The 20,989-nt window shown below is 49.6% G+C and overlaps 1 protein-coding gene across 8 annotated transcripts in view; it reads left to right on the forward strand.

Moving 5' to 3' along the window:
- Window positions 1-20,989, forward strand: part of KALRN (kalirin RhoGEF kinase) — a 530,952-nt gene that overhangs the window by 383,504 nt on the left and 126,459 nt on the right. The window contains exon 1 of one of the 8 annotated variants that reach the window (XM_082262179.1): window positions 7,130-7,302. The exons of the other annotated variants lie outside the window; for them this stretch is intronic. Coding sequence (XP_082118305.1) covers window positions 7,224-7,302 — 79 coding nt within the window. The 5' untranslated portion in view covers window positions 7,130-7,223. Of the gene's footprint in view, window positions 1-7,129; window positions 7,303-20,989 lie in introns of those variants that run through there. 8 annotated transcript variants of the gene reach the window in all.

Here is a 20,989-nt window from a genome sequence, read left to right on the forward strand (position 1 = left end):
GGAACCCAAACCGGCAATAACGTGTGATTCTCCGGGGGAACCCAAACCGGCAATAAGGTGATTCTCCGGGGGAACCCAAACCGGCAATAACGTGTGATTCTCCGGGGGAACCCAAACCGGCAATAATGTGTGATTCTCTGGGGGAACCCAAACCGGCAATAACGTGTGATTCTCCAGGGGAACCCAAACCGGCAATAACGTGTGATTCTCCGGGGGAACCCAAACCGGCAATAACGTGTGATTCTCCGGGGGAAACCAAACAGGCAATAACGTGCGATTCTCTGGGGGAACGTTATTGCCGGTTTGGGTTGCACAAGTAAGGCACATATCCTTGTAACTCCGCCCCAAAACCATATACAAGAGGGCGGCACCACTATCGCTTACAGTTCTGCAGACTCTGTGGCGGTGCGCCACCTCCTGCCTGCACTGCCAGCAACATCGCTGGACTGGTGGTTCATATCTGTTCGTTGTAGGCTCCTCGGGCCCACTCACATCATGGCGCTGTGCGCTTTAACGTATGCATGGGCGTGCATTAAAAAAAAACCTGATAATGACCTGAAGCACCCCACAGTGCATGCAAAAAATGGGGAGGCTTATATTTTCCTGTAACGCCCAGCTTTCCATGGATTTGCAGGTGTGTTGGGGCTCATTCACAATGAATTTCTCCGCAGTGAAACAGCTTTTGCTGCAATATTCACTTTAAATCCAAAGCTGTCCTCCGCAGTACTTCTTTTGTGCCTCTAGGTGTCCTCGGTCTGGCATCTTGTGTGGTGAATGGGCCCGTCCTGTGTCTGCTGTGAGGAGCCGTTCTCTGGCGTAGTGCACATATGGAGTGAGAACACAAGTAGCGTGTGGCAGGGATTGATCGCGCACATTTGGAGAATTGTGCAATCATTAGCTAATCATCGCCGCTACACATCACTTATTTACCAGAGGGGAGCGATCTGTTCCAAATGTGTGCAGCACAGCAAAGACTTTCTCAGAAGAGAAGGTCACATGTCTGATTTCCATCACATATCCCAAAATTAGAGGATCGTTCCTCATTTCAGGGCAGTGGGCGGAGCCATGCAAATCATTCCTGTATACCCAGAAAGGCCGGTGTATAATACAAATACAGCCGGATATTATAGAGACATTTATTCCAAATGGATGCTTCAGGCTTGTTGGCCATCATCAGTGCAGTGTATGGAAACTGTGACTTCTATGGAGTGAGGAAACGCTTCAAACAATGGAAAAATGGGACTTCAAAGCTGCTTTCCCTCTCCTCTGTGTGAACTCGAACTCATAAACAGATTCCTGACACCATCTGTGAGCTTCCTTCTCATTTCTAGAAAGATTTCAGGTGTCATCGGCCGATTTTGCTCTAATTGGTGGTTTTGACATGTTTCGCTAATTGCTTCATCAGGACACCACAACATTTTTTTTTTTGGACACCACAACATTTAAAGAGACACTGCACAAAAAAAAACCAAAAAAAAAAAAACATTAAGCTTTATCCATGCAGTAATTTTCAAAATGTCCAAATTACCGCGGGGGGAGGGTTCTGTGTGCGCTTAATCAAGAAAAAAAGACCCATGCCCTGTCTGTGTATACTCATACACACCTTGAGTGACACCCCCCTGGACCCCGGAGGGGTACGTCAGAGTAAAACTTGGGACCCAACGAGACAGAATAACCATACAGGTGAGATTTACTAAAACTGGAGAGTGCAAAATTTAGTGTGGCTCTTGTATGGTAACCAATCAGCTTCCAGGATTTTCATTTTTTTTTTTTCAAAGCTTAATTGAAAAGATGAAGGTAGAAGCTGATTGGCTACCATGCACAGTTGTACCAGATTTTCCGCACTCCAGATTTAGCTCCCATTCACTTTGGAGCGATTTGTCATGGGATTTATAACGTTGTATCCTGTTGCTGGCAACGGCAGCGTTCAAATTGATGCAACGCTGACTTTGCAGTGCTTTAGATTAGAAAAAGTATTACATGCGCTACTTTTGGCGATTTTGGGTGCGACTTTAATAGACATCTGTGCATCAAGCCGCACAAATGTCTTCAAAGTCGCATCCGAAGTCCAACTGAGATGTGGCTTTGAAATCGTGCGTTCAATGTGAACAGGGGCTTCGTAAATCAACCCCAGTGTAACCATACAGAGATGGATAAGATAGATAGATGGATGGATGGATGGATAGATGGATGGATGGGGATATGGTTGGATATAGATAGATGGATATGGATGGATATAGATAGATGGATATTGATGGATATGGATGGATATAGATAGATGGATATTGATAGATATAGATAGATGGATATTGATGGATATAGATAGATAGATATAGATAAATATAAATAGACTGACAGACATGGATAGATGGCTATGGATATAAATAGATAGATATGGACAGATGATGGGTGGATAAGAATAGCTAGATAGACAGCCGGACGATGAATAAGAGAGATGGACAGACGGACAGACCGATGAAGGATGGATGGATAAGTATAGATAGCGATAGCTAGAGAGGGAGACAATGTAACCATAGACAGACAGACGATGGATAAGGGAATTATAGATAATGGATGAATAGCTAGAGAGAGCGAGAAAATGTAACTATAGACAGATAAAATGTAACAATCGATTGATACATAGCCAGATGATGGGTGGTTAAAAAAAGAGATACATAGACAGAGGATGGATAAGATAAGGATAGATAAATAATGTATGAATAGCTAGAGAGAGAGAGACAATGTAACCACCAGGTGATGGGGAGGAGTCGGTGTAATATCTGGAGTTGAGGGGGAGGAGTCCGGTGTAATATCTGGAGGTGAGGGGGAGGAGTCCGGTGTAATATCTGGAGGTGAGGGGGAGGAGTCCGGTGTAATATCTGGAGGTGAGGGGGAGGAGTCCTGTGTAACATCTGGAGTTGAGGGGGAGGAGTCCGGTGTAATATCTGGAGGTGAGGGGGAGGAGTCCGGTGTAATATCTGGAGGTGAGGGGGAGGAGTCCGGTGTAATATCTGGAGTTGAGGGGGAGGAGTCCGGTGTAATATCTGGAGGTGAGGGGGAGGAGTCCGGTGTAATATCTGGAGGTGAGGGGGAGGAGTCTGTGTAATATCTGGAGGTGAGGGGGAGGAGTCCGGTGTAATATCTGGTGAACCCGACTTGCCAAGTTCCATTTTCTGCACCACAAAGCAGAGCATTAAAATGGCAGTAATGGTAAGGGAGAGTCCGCCATGTCAGTTTGTAGGTAGGGGGTGAACTTATTTGAAATCAATAAAGAAGTTCCTCTCTGAACTTGTGAAGTGTTACATTAACGCAGCAGCAGGAGGAATCTTTCACCTAGAAAGTAAAAACACATGTGTTGGTTTTTTGTCACCTCTTTTGGACTCCGGACTCCAATCATACACCTGTGAAACTTGGACATGTGACTCTAAAGTCACAGTGGGTGTGGATTTGATGCTTTTTTTGGTGCGTCTTCTATAGAAATGAATAGGAGATACGTTTTTGGTGCACTTTTGAAAAGTGTACCAAGGATGCAGCATGCAGCACTTTATAAACGCAGCGCACCTGCAGAGCAGGGGTTTGAAGAGTTCCATAACATTTAGGAATACATTTTAAATGTATTTTTCTTCCGCCTTTTTTTTTTTTTTTTTACCCCAAAAAACTCATGAAATACGGATGGGTGTGAACGGGCCCCAGTTGCAATCTCAAAAAAAAATTGGATCTGGTGATCTCGCACTGGTTCTGTGAAACAAAATGTATAATTCTCCCCTCCCCCTCCCACCTTCAAATATACAAAGTTCAGACGGTAATTTTACAGTTTTTCCCCCTGGGACGATTCGCTCTCACTGTTTCGCCTTGCGCTCACTTTCCGCCATATTTTGTCATCTGTACAGAATGAATGCTCCCACAAAACATACTTTGTATCCAAATTACACAAAAAAAAAAACAAAAAGAAAAGAGACTTTTCAGTGAGTTCTTCCTTTTCATCTTTTCGCGTTCTACTTTGCACCAAAATTACCGCGCCTTTTTTTTTTTTTTTTAATAAACTGCAGGCGATTTCGCAGCAAAACCTGGCAAAGTACATTGATTAGAAAAGAAAATATTGGGAATCCGGTATCACCAAATTATCGCCGTATTAGACGCTTCTCTTCCCTGGAGCCTGAAATTCGCCCCGCCATTGGCTGTCGATTCGAAGGGAAGGTCGGTGAAGCGAACGCAGCAGATAAGAAGTTCCTCTTTACAGTCCTCAGTGAAAACAAAAGAGGTCCTGTTCTCCGAGCGAGCGCACAATGAGCGCCGCAAAACCGCCAGAGGAAAGCCAGTCATGTGAATTAACCCCTTCATAGATGAATTCACAATCTTGGCATAGGAGGCGGCACAAATATAAGGGCTCATCGACATCACTGCTGCTAAGAAATGGCGTGCTCATCGACTGCGTTTTTTTATTGCACCGCGTTTGAAAGTGCATTTTTCAACCATTAAGCAGAGTGGCTCATTGGTTAGAACTTCTGCTTTGCAGCACTGGGTCATCAGTTACAGGTGCATGGATTGTACCATCAGATACAGGGGGAGAAAGATTGTATAATCAGATACAGGTGCATGTATTGTACCATCAGATACAGGGGGAGAAAGATTGTACCATCAGATACAGGTGGAGAGAGATTGTACCATCAGATACAGGTGGAGAGAGATTGTACCATCAGATACAGGTGGAGAGAGATTGTACCATCAGATACAGGTGGAGAGAGATTGTACCATCAGATACAGGTGGAGAGAGATTGTACCATCAGATACAGGTGGAGAGAGATTGTACCATCAGATACAGGTGGAGAGAGATTGTACCATCAGATACAGGGGGAGAGAGATTGTACCATCAGATACAGGTGGAGACAGATTGTATAATCGGATACAGGTGGAGAGAGATTGTATCTTTGGATACAGGTGGAGAGAGATTGTATCATTGGATACAGGTGGAAACTGATTGTACCATTGAATACAGGTGGAGAGATTGTATTTGAGAGATTGTATCATTGAATACAGGTGGAGAGAGATTGTATCATTGGTTACAGATGGTGAGATTGTATTTCCAGATACAGGCGGAGAGATTATTGTGGAGAGATGGTCTCATCAGATACAGGTGGAGAGAAATTGAATATAGGTGGAGAGATTGTACTATCGGATACAGGTGGAGAGATTGTACTATCGGATACAGGTGGAGAGAGATTGTATCATTGGTTATAGGTGGAGAGATTATATTATCAGATAAAGGTGGAGATAGATTGTTTCATTGGTTACAGACAGAGAGATTGTAGTGGAGAGATTGTACCATCAGATACAGGTGGAGAGAGATTGTATCATTGGTTACAGATGGTGAGATTGTATTTCCATATACAAGCGGAGAGATTATAGTGGAGAGATGGTCTCATCAGATACAGGTGGAGAGAAATTGGATAAATGTGAAGAGATTGTACCATCGGGTACAGGTGGAGAGAGATTGTATCATCGGATACAGGTGTAGATCATGTATTATTGGTTACAGGTGGAGAGATTGTAGTGGAGAGATTATACCATCAGATACAGGTAGCGATATTGTATCATTAAATATAGGTGGAGAGATTGTATCATCACATACAGGTGGAGAGATTTTATCATTTGATATAGGTGGAAATAGATTGCATCATCGGTTATGGACAGAGAGATTGTATCATTGGTTATAGGTGGAGAGAGATTGTATCATTGGATACAGGTGGAGAGAGAGTGTATCATTGAATACAGGTGGAGAGATTGTACCATCAGATACAGGTGGAGAGAGATTGTACCATCGGATACAGGTGGAGAGATTGTACCATCGGATACAGGCAGAGAGAGATTGTACCATCGGATACAGGTGGAGAGATTGTATCATCGGATACAGATGGAGAGATTGTACCATCAGATACAGGTGGAGAGATTGTACCATCGGATACATGCAGAGAGAGATTGTACCATTGGATACAGGTGGAGAGATTGTACCATCGGATACAGGCAGAGAGAGATTGTACCATCGGATACAGGCAGAGAGAGATTGTACCATCGGATACAGGTGGAGAGATTGTACCATTGGATACAGGTGAAGAGATTGTACCATCAGATACAGGTGGAGAGATTGTACCATCAGATACAGGTGGAGAGATTGTACCATCGGATACAGGTGGAGAGATTGTACCATCAGATACAGGTGGAGAGATTGTACCATCGGATACAGGCAGAGAGAGATTGTATCATCGGATACAGGTGGGGAGATTGTACCATCGGATACAGGTGGGGAGATTGTACCATCGGATACAGGTGGAGAGATTGTACCATCGGATACAGGTGGAGAGATTGTACCATCAGATACAGGTGGAGAGAGATTGTACCATCGGATACAGGCAGAGAGAGATTGTATCATCAGATACAGGTGGAGAGATTGTACCATCGGATACAGGCAGAGAGAGATTGTACCATCGGATACAGGCAGAGAGAGATTGTACCATCGGATACAGGTGGAGAGATTGTACCATCGGATACAGGTGGAGAGATTGTACCATCGGATACAGGCAGAGAGAGATTGTACCATCGGATACAGGCAGAGAGAGATTGTATCATCGGATACAGGCAGAGAGAGATTGTATCATCGGATACAGGTGGAGAGATTGTATCATCGGATACAGTTGGAGAGATTGTACCATCGGATACAGGTGGAGAGATTGTACCATCGGATACAGGTGGAGAGATTGTACCATCGGATACAGGCAGAGAGAGATTGTATCATCGGATACAGGCAGAGAGAGATTGTATCATCGGATACAGGTGGAGAGATTGTACCATCGGATACAGGTGGAGAGATTGTACCATCGGATACAGGTGGAGAGATTGTACCATCGGATACAGGTGGAGAGATTGTACCATCGGATACAGGTGGAGAGATTGTACCATCGGATACAGGTGGAGAGAGATTGTACCATCGGATACAGGTGTAGAGATTGTACCATCGGATACAGGTGGGGAGATTGTATCAGTTTCCTGGTGACTGTATCAGTGTACACAGAGACGGGCAGCTAGCGACTCGCTGACAGACTGGTTGCTCCTCCCTGGCTCTGCCTCCTCCTGCCATTCCTCTGCTCTCCTCTCCTCTGCACACTGTGTGTGTCTCTCAGTCTCTGGTGCCCCCGCTGTGCCCTGGTCATGAGAAGGTTTAGGAGAGGATGAAGAGTGGAAATGACCCCCCTATCTGCTCCCTGCGCTGGCTCTACAACCGCTGCTGCTGCTGCTTCCAGGGGAAAGGTAAGCGGGATCTGGGGGGGTCTCAGCTTCTTCTCTAGGGTGATCCTAGTTTCCTCTCTAGGGGGGTCTTGGCTTCTCCTTTGGGCTCTGGATGCTGCAATATTCTCTTATCAGTGGTTGCAGAATTCCAGTGTGTAGCAGATCTCTTTTTCATGGATATTGGGGTGCTTATAGTGGTGAGGATTGCACGGTGTGGATATTGGGGTGTGTATGGTGGTGAGGATTGCACAGTGTAGATATTGGGGGGTGTATGGTGGTTAGGATTGCATGGTGTGGATATTGGGGTGTGTATGATGGTGAGGATTGCACAGTATAGATATTGGGGTGTGGATTGCACGGTGTAGATATTGGGGTGAGGATTGCACGGTGTAGATATTGGGGTGTGTATGGTGGTTATGATTGCATGGTGTGGATATTGGGGTGAGGATTGCACAGTGTAGATATTGGGGTGTAGATATTGGAGTGTGTATGGTGGTTATGATTGCATGGTGTGGATATTGGGGTGTAAATTGCACAGTGTAGATATTGGGGTGTGTATGGTGGTGAGGATTGCATGGGGTAGATATTTGGGTGTGTATGGTGGTTAGGATTGCACGGTGTAGATATTGGGGTGTGTATGGTGGTTAGGATTGCACGGTGTAGATATTGGGGTGAGGATTGCACAGTGTAGATATTGGGGTGAGGATTGCATGGTGTAGATATTGGGGTGAGGATTGCATGGTGTAGATATTGGGGTGTGTATGGTGGTTAGGATTGCACAGTGTAGATATTGGGGTGAGGATTGCACAGTGTAGATATTGGGGTGTGTATGGTGGTGAGGATTGCATGGTGTAGATATTGGGGTGAGGATTGCACAGTGTAGATATTGGGGTGAGGATTGCACAGTATAGATATTGGGGTGAGGATTGCACAGTGTAGATATTCGGGTGTGTATGGTGGTGAGGATTGCATGGTGTAGATATTGGGGTGTGTATGGTGGTGTTTGTAGATTGAAGCCACTTGTTGGTTGTCAGAAATAGTAAAGGGTTTCTCAAAGTCAATCTTGTTTATGGAGCGTATGACAGCTACATCACGCTCTAGCCCCTGGTGAACTATATGTCCCAGCATACCCTGGTAGCTCATGGCTGGTTGGACATGCTGAGCCTTGTAGTTCCTCCACAGCCCGATGTGGACAGGTTGTCGTGGGACTTTTACAAACAATTGCAAAGACTTTTTTCTGTGGAATTTTGTCTGTACGGATAACCCAATAACTCGGACATGTTGGATGGCGACCCGCCAATAGGAGCCTATCATTCCAAATAAAGATGGCATGTCTCTGTATGGAGCCTCTTCCTCGTCTCGGGATGGCATGTCTCTGTATGGAGCCTCTTCCTTGTCTCGGGATGGCATGTCTCTGTATGGAGCCTCTTCCTTGTCTCGGAATGGCATGTCTCTGTATGGAGCCTCTTCCTTGTCTCGGGATGGCATGTCTCTGTATGGAGCCTCTTCCTCGTCTCGGGATGGCATGCCTCTGTATGGAGCCTCTTCCTCGTCTCGGGATGGCATGTCTCTGTATGGAGCCTCTTCCTCGTCTCGGGATGGCATGTCTCTGTATGGAGCCTCTTCCTTGTCTCTGGATGGCATGTCTCTGTATGGAGCCTCTTCCTTGTCTCGGGATGGCATGTCTCTGTATGGAGCCTCTTCCTTGTCTCGGAATGGCATGTCTCTGTATGGAGCCTCTTCCTTGTCTCGGGATGGCATGTCTCTGTATGGAGCCTCTTCCTTGTCTCGGAATGGCATGTCTCTGTATGGAGCCTCTTCCTTGTCTCGGGATGGCATGCCTCTGTATGGAGCCTCTTCCTTGTCTCAGGATGGCCTGTCTCTGTATGGAGCCTCTTCCTTGTCTCGGGATGGCATGTCTCTGTATGGAGCCTCTTCCTTGTCTCGGGATGGCATGTCTCTGTATGGAGCCTCTTCCTTGTATCTCGGGATGGCATGTCTCTGTATGGAGCCTCTTCCTTGTCTCGGGATGGCATGTCTCTGTATGGAGCCTCTTCCTTGTCTCGGGATGGCATGCCTCTGTATGGAGCCTCTTCCTTGTCTCGGGATGGCATGCCTCTGTATGGAGCCTCTTCCTTGTCTCGGGATGGCCTGTCTCTGTATGGAGCCTCTTCCTTGTCTCGGGATGGCATGTCTCTGTATGGAGCTTCTTCCTCGTCTCAGGATGGCATGTCTCTGTATGGAGCCTCTTCCTTGTCTCAGGATGGCATGCCTCTGTATGGAGCCTCTTCCTTGTCTCGGGATGGCATGCCTCTGTATGGAGCCTCTTCCTTGTCTCAGGATGGCATGCCTCTGTATGGAGCCTCTTCCTTGTCTCGGGATGGCATGTCTCTGTATGGAGCTTCTTCCTCGTCTCAGGATGGCATGTCTCTGTATGGAGCCTCTTCCTTGTCTCAGGATGGCATGTCTCTGTATGGAGCTTCTTCCTCGTCTCGGGATCGCTCTATGTGGAATGCTATATATTGATATATATATAGAAAGTGGCGTTCGACCACCCCACCCACTGCAAATTCCCAAGAAGCCGATTGATTTTCTATTTTCTTTGGATACAAACGATCAGAAGGACTTTAATGGAGGAGCTCACCTGTCACCTGATCAGATATATATGTGGAATATATGGAATACAACACCCGGCGGATATTTTCACTATTCCCATTTCTCGCCGATTTCTCTGATTTTGATCTCATTCACATTTATCAGACGCAGCCAGGAGAAATCCGGGAAAGTTGTAGAATGCCAAAAGCCTGACACCTGTTGGAGTATTATTACCGTTACCCCCCCCCCCCCCCCCCCCTGGGGGCACTATGCAAGGCTCACTCAGGTGATACTGACATTGTGAGGATCATTTCCATCTCTATAGGTGCTCTCGTTGTTGGGTGGGGTGGGGGGTCACCAATTGTTGTGTGACATTGTGTCTGTAGGAGGGGGCTGTGCAGACCCCCCATAAAGAGTGACAATCCTGAGAACCGAATGTCTAATCACTGCACAGATTCCCTCTCCTCCTTAATTCTTTTCTATTCTATTCTTCTCTCTCCTTGTCTCCTCTTCTATCCCTGGTTTGGAGGAACTAAAGTTCATTGGTCTAGGACTGGCAGACTGGGGTCGCTGTTAGGGTGTGGTGCCCGGGGTGTGTAGAGGGTGGCACTGGGTGTGCTGGCAGCAGGTATGAGGAATATTAGTGACAGGTGGAGGCTTGTTCTGTACATTTCCTCATATCACTATTAATATCAGTGCTGTATACAGAGTGTGGCTTGCTGTACGGCGCTGTCATATATCAGTGCTGTATACAGAGTGGGGCACGCTGTATGGTGCTGTCATATATCAGTGCTGTATACAGAGTGCGGCTCGCTGTACAGTGCTGTCATATATCAGTGCTGTATACAGAGTGTGGCTCGCTGTATGGTGCTGTCATATATCAGTGCTGTATACAGAGTGCGGCTCGCTGTACGGTGCTGTCATATATCAGTGCTGTATACAGAGTGCGGCTCGCTGTACGATGCTGTCATATATCAGTGCTGTATACAGACTGTGGCTCGCTGTACGATGCTGTCATATATCAGTGCTGTATACAGAGTGTGGCTTGCTGTACGGTGCTGTCATATATCAGTGCTGTATACAGAGTGCGGCTCGCTGTACGGTGCCGTCATATATCAGTGCTGTATACAGAGTGTAGTGCGCTGTACGGTGCTGTCATATATCAGTGCTGTATACAGAGTGTGGCTTGCTGTACGGTGCTGTCATATATCAGTGCTGTATACAGAGTGCGGCTCGCTGTACGGTGCCGTCATATATCAGTGCTGTATACAGAGTGTAGTGCGCTGTACGGTGCTGTCATATATCAGTGCTGTATACAGAGTGCGGCTCGCTGTACGGTGCCGTCATATATCAGTGCTGTATACAGAGTGCGGCTCGCTGTACGGTGCTGTCATATATCAGTGCTGTATACAGAGTGCGGCTCGCTGTACGGTGCCGTCATATATCAGTGCTGTATACAGAGTGTGGCTCGCTGTACGGTGCTGTCATATATCAGTGCTGTATACAGAGTGCGGCTCGCTGTACGATGCTGTCATATATCAGTGCTGTATACAGAGTGTGGCTCGCTGTACGGTGCTGTCATATATCAGTGCTGTATACAGAGTGTGGCTTGCTGTACGGTGCTGTCATATATCAGTGCTGTATACAGAGTGCGGCTCGCTGTACGGTGCCGTCATATATCAGTGCTGTATACAGAGTGTAGTGCGCTGTATGGTGCTGTCATATATCAGTGCTGTATACAGAGTGCGGCTCGCTGTACGGTGCCGTCATATATCAGTGCTGTATACAGAGTGCGGCTCGCTGTACGGTGCTGTCATATATCAGTGCTGTATACAGAGTGTGGCTCGCTGTACGGTGCTGTCATATATCAGTGCTGTATACAGAGTGCGGCTCGCTGTACGATGCTGTCATATATCAGTGCTGTATACAGAGTGCGGTTTGCTGTACGGTGTCATCATATATTAGTGTGTAGAGCTCTGATGTTGATCGTTCTGTACAATGTTCTGCACTTGCAATGCTCTGCACTTGCAATGCTCTGCACATGCTCCTCTCTCTGTTGTCGATCGTTCTGTACAATGCTCTGCACATGCAATGCTCTGCACATGCAATGCTCTGCACATGCAATGCTCTGCACAGGCTCCTCCCTCTCTGTTTGCTGTCACCTTTGCACTGTGTATCGGATTCTTTTAGTTTTGCATTCACACCGCCTCCTCCTTCACCTTCAGCACAGTTTTTATGGTACGCGGCGTCCCCTGCATTCCTCTCTCTGAGCTGTCTGTGCCACACATTTCTCCTGGGGGTTGATTCACTTAAAGGCAAATAGATTGTGCACTTTGTAAGTGCTGTTGCTCCAGGGTTTAGAGGCAAAACTTCACTTTTCAAAGAACACTCAGTCACATGCAAAGAAAAAAAAAAAAATAATAATTTTTGCTTGCATGTGATTGGATAATGGAAGTCAGCAGAGCTTCACCACATTTGGCTCTGGAGTGCACAGTCTATTTGCCTTTAGTAAATCCACGCCATTGTGTTGGGCACTGGCGTCCTCTGCCTCTGGGCACTGTGCCCATGTCCTGTGTCCCCGGTATGTGGATTGACATGTGGTCAGGGCCCTTGACATGGAGCGGAGAGTTCTCAGCATAGAGCTGACCTCAGCAGGTGCCGCAGCGACTGGTTGGGTCTGCACATTCCTCGCCCTCTGGTCAGCTTTGATGTCTTCCCCCGGCCCTCTGCTTTCCATTATACGGGGCCATTTATGGGACTCTCAGATCACCTGACACGTGTTTTTAATTTGGAATGTGGAGTCGTTTTTCCCATTTTTTCCGGATATTATGTTCCATTGACTGATGAGGATCACAGCTTCCCAAACATGGACTTCAGCCGGCCATAGACCCCACCATACCAGTCCCATTCTTCACTCATAGACCTCTCCATACCAGTCCCATTCTTCACTCATTGACCTCTCCATACCAGTCCCGTTCTTCACTCCTAGACCCCACCATACCAGTCCCATTCTTCACTCATAGACCTCACCATACCAGTCCCGTTCTTCACTCATAGACCTCACCATACCAGTCCCATTCCTCACCCACAGACCTCTCCATACCAGTCCCATTCTTCACTCCTAGACCTCACCATACCAGTCCCATTCTTCACTCATAGACCCCACCATACCAGTCCCATTCTTCACTCATTGACCTCTCCATACCAGTCCCATTCTTCACTCATTGACCTCTCCATACCAGTCCCATTCTTCACTCATAGACCTCTCCATACCAGTCCCATTCCTCACTCACAGACCTCTCCATACCAGTCCCATTCTTCACTCATAGACCCCACCATACCAGTCCCATTTTTCACTCATAGACCCCACCATACCAGTCCCATTCTTCACTCATAGACCCCACCATACCAGTCCCATTCTTCACTCACAGACCTCTCCATACCAGTCCCATTCTTCACTCATAGACCCCACCATACCAGTCCCATTCTTCACTCATAGACCCCACCATACCAGTCCCATTCTTCACTCATAGACCCCACCATACCAGTCCCATTCTTCACTCATTGACCTCTCCATACCAGTCCCATTCTTCACTCATAGACCTCACCATACCAGTCCCATTCTTCACTCACAGACCTCTCCATACCAGTCCCATTCTTCACTCACAGACCTCTCCATACCAGTCCCGTTCTTCACTCATAGACCTCACCATACCAGTCCCGTTCTTCACTCATAGACCTCTCCATACCAGTCCCATTCTTCACTCCTAGACCTCACCATACCAGTCCCATTTTTCACTCCTAGACCCCACCATACCAGTCCCATTCTTCACTCACAGACCTCTCCATACCAGTCCCATTCTTCACTCATAGACCTCACCATACCAGTCCCATTCTTCACTCATAGACCCCACCATACCAGTCCCGTTCTTCACTCATAGACCTCTCCATACCAGTCCCATTCTTCACTCATAGACCTCACCATACCAGTCCCATTCTTCACTCCTAGACCTCGCCATACCAGTCCCGTTCTTCACTCATAGACCTCTCCATACCTGTCCCATTCTTCACTCATAGACCTCACCATACCAGTCCCATTCTTCACTCATCGACCCCACCATACCAGTCCCATTCTTCACTCATAGACCTCTCCATACCAGTCCCATTCTTCACTCATAGACCTCACCATACCAGTCCCGTTCTTCACTCATAGACCTCACCATACCAGTCCCATTCTTCACTCATAGACCCCACCATACCAGTCCCATTCTTCACTCATCGACCCCACCATACCAGTCCCATTCTTCACTCACAGACCTCACCATACCAGTCCCATTCTTCACTCATAGACCTTGCTATACCTGTCCTTATCACTTATAGACTCTTGGAGGACTTTCTAAATCTGACAATGTACGTTTTCAGGCATGAAATGTGACCTTTCAATTATTTTATACACACACATTGACCAATAGATATAAAACAATATGTGAAAAGTCGATCGCTCTGTAAATAGGGGCCATGTGTCCTCCACCATGACCTGTATCTGCCCCAATGACCTGAGCTCTGTGGTCTACTGTCAATTATTACTACAGAGTAATGTGAAGTAGCTTGGTGTGCGGTCATACGTTCTCCAAGGCCTCTGTGCAGCCACATCTGACATTGGTAAATGTCCTGTAAACCGAATTAATCTCTAATCATATCACAGAGCCAATAATACCCTTTCTAGATATGTCTGCAAACATTTTCACCGTCCACCACAATGGGAGATAAGAGAAGTGAAGGACATTTCCTGCACAGATCTGACTTCCCCCGACCTGTAATTCCAGAATTAAACACTGGTGTTCTCTGTGTCTGGGAATTGGTGTCCTCTATACCCTGGCACTGTCGTCCTCTGTGTCTGGGCACTGTCGTCCTCTGTGTCTGGGCACTGTCGTCCTCTGTGTCTGGGCACTGTCGTCCTCTGTGTCTGGGCACTGTCGTCCTCTGTGTCTGGGCACTGTCATCCTCTGTGTCTGGGCACTGGCGCCTCCTGTGCCCTGACATTTGCGTCCTTTGTGTCTGGGCGCCATTGTCCCCTGTGCCCTGGCATTTTCATCCCCTGTGTCTGGACACCATCATCCCCTGGGTTCGGGGCGCTGGCGTCCCATTGTACCCTGGCGCTGGCATCCCCTGTGCTCTGGCATCCCCTGTGCCCTGGCTTCGGCGTTCCATGTGTCTGGGCGCCGTTCTTTGTGTAAGGGGGTCATCGTCCTCTGTGTAAGGGTGCCATTGTCCTCTTTCTAAGGGTGCTGTCGCTCTCTGGGTCAGGGCACTGTCATCTCCTGTGCCTTGGCGCTGGCATACCCTGTGCCCTAGCTAAGGCTTCCCGTGTGTCTGGGCGCTGTTGTTCTCTGTGTAAGGACATTTTCATCCCCTGGGTCTGGGAGTGGTTTTTCCCTGTGTAAGGGTGCCGTCGTCCTCTTTATAAGGGTGCCGCTGTCCTGTGTCTGGGCGCCGGCGTCCCCTGTGTCTGGCCGCCGGCGTCCCCTGTGTCTGGGCGCCGGCGTCCCCTGTGTCTGGCCGCCGGCGTCCCCTGTGTCTGGGCGCCGGCGTCCCCTGTGTCTGGGCGCCGGCGTCCCCTGTGTCTGGGCACAGGCTTCCCTTGTGTCTGGGCGCCGGGGTCCCTTGTGTCTGGGCGCCGGGGTCCCCTTTGTCTGGGTGTCTGCCTTCCGCCTTCCCTGTGTCCAGGGCACTGACATGCTGTGTGTCTAAGGCTGCTCAGCTTATGATACGAAGAATAATGAAGAATAATGAATAAGTGCTGCTGTGTCCGATTTAAATACCTAAACTGCCAACTTTCCACTGCTGATTACTCTGCATCACAGATACACAGCAGCCATCCTCACATGTGGCGGATTAGCCTGCTGGACTTCCAGGTTCCGTGTTTGTGGCGGAGCTCCCGGCACGCTCAGCATCTGCATTCAATAAGAATCGGATGACAGATGACTTGTAATCCATATAGAAGGTATTTCTGTCCACTTCAAAGAGCGGCAGAGCGATGGGAATCCGGCGCGGCGATGCTGGAACTCCTCCATTACATTACGTTTGATGTTGCGGCGAAACATTCTGCAGGTTTTTATTTTTTATCTGACCTGCAGGATTCCAAAAGGCCCTTCTAGAGTTGTGATCCATTGCTGTTTGTCCTGATGATGGAAATAAAAAATGCTACAGTTGTCACCAGAACAGAAACCGGGGAGAAATCTTCCAATGGAGACACCAGCTCCAGGAACCTCTCATATTGGAGAGATTTTCAGCAAAACTCGCTGCTGATTGGAGAGTGTTCCACTGTCATCCCTGTCCCCGTGTTCCACTGTCACCCCCGTCCCCGCGCTCCACTGTCACCCCCGTCCCCGCGCTCCACTGTCACCCCCGTCCCCACGCTCCACTGTCACCCCCGTCCCGGCGCTCCACTGTCAACCCCGTCCCCGCGTTCCGCTGTCACCCCCGTCCCCGCGCTCCACTGTCACCCCCGTCCCCGCCTTCCGCTGTCACCCCCGTCCCCGCCTTCCGCTGTCACCCCCGTCCCCGCCTTCCGCTGTCACCCCCGTCCCCGCCTTCTGCTGTCACCCCCGTCCCCGCCTTCCCCTGTCACCCCCGTCCCCGCGTTCCGCTGTCACCCCCGTCCACGCGTTCTGCTGTCACCCCCATCCCCGCGCTCCACTGTCACCCCCCTTGTTCCGCTGTCACCCCCGTCCCCGTGTTCCGCTGTCACCCCCGTCCCAGTGTTCTGCTGTCACCCCCGTCCCCGTGTTCCGCTGTCACCCCTGTCCCCGTGTTCCGCTGTCACCCCCGTCCCCGTGTTCCGCTGTCACCCTCATCCCCACGTTCCACTGTCATCCCCGCGTTCCACTGTCACCCCCGTCCCCGCGTTCCACTGTCACCCCCGTCCCCGCGTTCCACTGTCACCCCCGTCCCCGTGTTCCGCTGTCACCCTCGTCCCCGCGTTCCACTGTCATCCCCGCGTTCCACTGTCACCCCCGTCCCCGCGTTCCACTGTCACCCCCGTCCCCGCGTTCCACTGTCACCCCCGTCCCCGTGTTCCGCTGTCACCCTCGTCCCCGCGTTCCACTGTCATCCCCGCGTTCCACTGTCACCCCCGTCCCCGCTTTCCACTGTCACCCCCGTCCCCGTGTTCCACTGTCACCCCCGTCTCTGTTGTCATGTTCGTGTTTTCCTCACGGTGAACTTTCTCCTGCATTCTTCTGTTTGTGAGAAAGTTCATCGCCTTAAAATAGGAACCCGGAGGGGGGTGTGGCGTGCGTTCTATCAGACCGCGTCCCGCCATTCACCCGTACGGCGCACATGCAGGAAGCGGCTTCACGCCGGGTGAGAATTCAGTTTCTTCTGTTCTCTCGTAGCTTTTATTCTGATTCTCTCTCATCCAATCACGAGGCAGTACAGAGATCAGCGTGCCGCGAGTGTGAACCGTTACCGAACGCTGCGCCAAATTTTCTCACCAAATGTCCATTTATTTTTTCGTGGGGCGTTTCTGGTGGTAAAAGTTGCTGGAATTATTCCAGTCTGTAACCGACTCTATTCTGGGGAATGAATTTCACAATTTCCACACGTTTCCTGGTCGGCGGAAATAAACTCACTCTTTTTTTATTCTGGGGAAGCTAAAGAGGAGATGAGTGAGGAAGGTCTGTGCCTGGGGGGGGGGGGGGTTCATTCACTTCACAATCTGCTGAAAGACGGGCGAGATCGGGGCGTTCCCACAAATCTGTCACTGATTTTATAAAGATTTATTCTGGTTTTTCACAGATAATTTTGTGGCTTACAAAAGTTTTGTCGCATCTGCGAGGATCTGCTTTAGGTGCGGGACATACCTTTGCGTGTCGGGGACATGAGCAACATTTCAACAAGCACTGAAACGCGTTGCCATTTAGTACACATGCAATAGTGCTTTTAATTGCGAACCAATACACATGGTGCCGCGGCATTATTTTAGAAAAAAAGCGGTGCTTGTCACATCTATGGGGGATCTGCTTTAGTTGTGGGACACACCTTTGCGTGTCGGGAACATGAGCAATTTTCAGCAAGAACTGAAATGCGTTGCCATTTAGCACATGCAGTGGTGCTATTGTTGATGGCATCCACCAAACCACATAGTGCCGCGGCACGATTTCGGGAAAAAAGCAGTGCTTGTCGCATCTGTGAGGGATCTGCTTTAGGCTCGGTACACACCTTTGCGCATTGGGAACATGAGCAAAGTTCCAATAAGAACTGAAACGCGTTGTTATTTAGCACACACGCAGCAGTGCTATTAATTGTTGATGGCATCCCCCTAACCAGTTCACATGCTGCCGCAGCACAATTTGGGGTAAAAATCGGCACTTGTCGCATCTGTGAGGGATCTGCTTTAGGCTCATTAAACACCTTTGGATGTCAGGAACATAAGCAAAATTTCCACAAGAACTGAAATGCGTTGCCATTTAGCACACGCAGTGGTGTTTTGTTGATGTCGCTCCCTGAACCAATACACATGGTGCCGCGGCACGATTTTGGGAAAAAAGCAGCACTTGTTGTATCTGCGAGGGATCTGCTTTAGGCTCAGTACGCACCTTTGCGTGTCGGGAACATGAGCAAAATTCCAACCAGAACTGAAACGCATTGCCATTTAGCACACACAGTGGTGTTGTTGATGGCATCCCCCGAACCAATACACATTGTGCCGCAGCGCTTGTTGCATCTGGTAGGGATCTGCTTTAGGCTCAGTACGCACCTTTTGCGTGTCGAGAACATGGGCTAAATTTCAACAAGAACTGAAACGCGTTGCCATTTATCACACACACAGCTGTGCTATTGTTGATAGCACCCCTCAAACCAATACACATGGTGCCGCGGCACACTTTTAGGGAAAAACAGTGCTTGTCGCACCTGCGAGGGATCTGCTATAGGCTTGGTACACACCTTTGGGTGTCGGAAACATGAGCAAAATTTCAACAAGAACTGAAACGCGTTGCTATTTAGCACACACGCAAATGGCAGGGTGGGTGAGGGTGACATTGGAAGACTTCAGATTCCTGGACTCGAGGATTAGAAATGCAACATTTTTAGGATATGGCCAATGCGTTTCAGGGCTCGCACCTCCCTTCATCAGGGCTTGAGATATATATATAAATATATATATATAGGACAGAAATTGTAGCAATGAATTAGAATGATTGCAGACTGACACATTGTAAACAGTTGGGCTCGGTTCACATACATGCGAATTGGATGCGTTTTCACCCGTATCCGATTCACATCACATGAATGGGACCGGTTTTCAAACAGTCGCGGTCCATTTCTGAAAATGGTCCTGTGAGATTTTGTGTCCGGTTTAGCTGCGAATTTAAGTAAATATCCGCACCTGAACCGGTGAACAACCGGTGAACAAAACCACAGCGGACTCCGGAGTGCAAACTGCAGCCGGATGTGTCTGAAGCCATCCTTACTATCTAGGATAACCCAATCATTGCCAGTGCTCAAGTCCTGATGAAAGGAGTGATCCCCGAAACGTGTTGGCTGCATCCTCTCACCTGTTGTTAAATGACTACATTTTACTTAGTATAAGCTTGTGGTGTTCTCACCCTTTATATGATCCCCCCCTCCCCCCCCCCCCCCGCATTTGATACCAAAGTGCTATGAATCTGTAGGTGTGTCCCTCAGACACAATGTGGGCCCTGAACGTTTATTTCACCCTATTGGGCCCTGTGTTTCCCCCCATAGAGAACTGATTGTCACAGTCATGGAAATTGGACCTTGTAGTTGGGACTTTTTGTTGGAGGTGACGGGACAGGTTCCTCCGCATTCCTGCCAGCTTCTAGTGACCTGTGAGAACTCCGCATTCACCCGCAGTGCCTGTTGGGAGCCTTTTGTCCGAGATTTGCATTCTCCCCTCCTCAACCCAGTGTCCCCCCCCCATTTCACACCAAGGTCCCCGTCAGATCCCCCCCCCCCCCATTTCACACCAGGGTCCCCGTCAGAGCCCCCCCTACCATTTCACAGCAGGGTCCCCATCAGATTCCCCCCCATTTCACACTGGGGCACCGGGGTCCTCGTCAGAGCCCCCCCATCTCACACTGGGGCACCGGGGTCCCCGTCAGAGCCCCCCCCATCTCACACTAGGGTCCCCATCGGATTCCCCCCTCCTATTTCACACCGGGGTCCACGTCAAAGTCTCCCCATTCACATTGGGGTTCCCGTCAGAGCCCCTCCATCTCACACCGTCTCCCCATTGGATCCCTCCACCCATTTCACACCGGGGTCCCCATCAGAGTCCCTCCCTTTTTACACTGGGGTGCCCATCAGAGTCCCCCCTACACTATGGTTCCCTCCCCTCACCCAGGGGTCCCCATTAGTCCCACCCCCTCACCCAGGGGGTCCCCATCAGCCCCCCCTCACCCAGGGGGTCCCCATCAGCCTCTTCCTCACCCAGGGGGTCCCCATCAGCCCCCCCTTACGCTGGGGTCCCCATCAGAGTCGCCTCCCCCCATTTCACACCGGGGTCCCAGTCAGAGTCCCTCCCATTTCATGCTGGGGTCCACATCAGAGTCCCCCCCCCACTCTGGGGTCCCCATCAGAGTCCCCCCCACGCTGGGGTCCCCATCAGAGGCCCCCCCCACGCTGGGGTCCCCATCAAAGCCTCCCCCCCACACTGGGGTCCCCATCAGAGGCCCCCCTTTCGCTGGGGTCCCCATCAGAGGCCCCCCTTTCGCTGGGGTCCCCATCAGAGGCCCCCCTTTCGCTGGGGTCCCCATCAGAGGCCCCCCTTACGCTGGGGTCCCCATCAGAGGCCCCCCCTTATGCTGGGGTCCCCATCAGAGGCCCCCCCTTATGCTACGGTCCCCATCAGAGGCCCCCCCATTTCACACCGGGGTCCCAGTCAGAGTCCCTCCCATTTCATGCTGGGGTCCACATCAGAGTCCCCCCCCCCCACGCTGGGGTCCCCATCAGAGGCCCCCCTTTCGCTGGGGTCCCCATCAGAGGCCCCCCTTTCGCTGGGGTCCCCATCAGAGGCCCCCCTTTCGCTGGGGTCCCCATCAGAGGCCCCCCTTACGCTGGGGTCCCCATCAGAGGCCCCCCCTTACGC

Source organism: Pelophylax lessonae (assembly GCF_965119305.1).
Source record: "Pelophylax lessonae genome assembly, chromosome: 6".
NCBI lineage: Eukaryota > Metazoa > Chordata > Amphibia > Anura > Ranidae > Pelophylax > Pelophylax lessonae.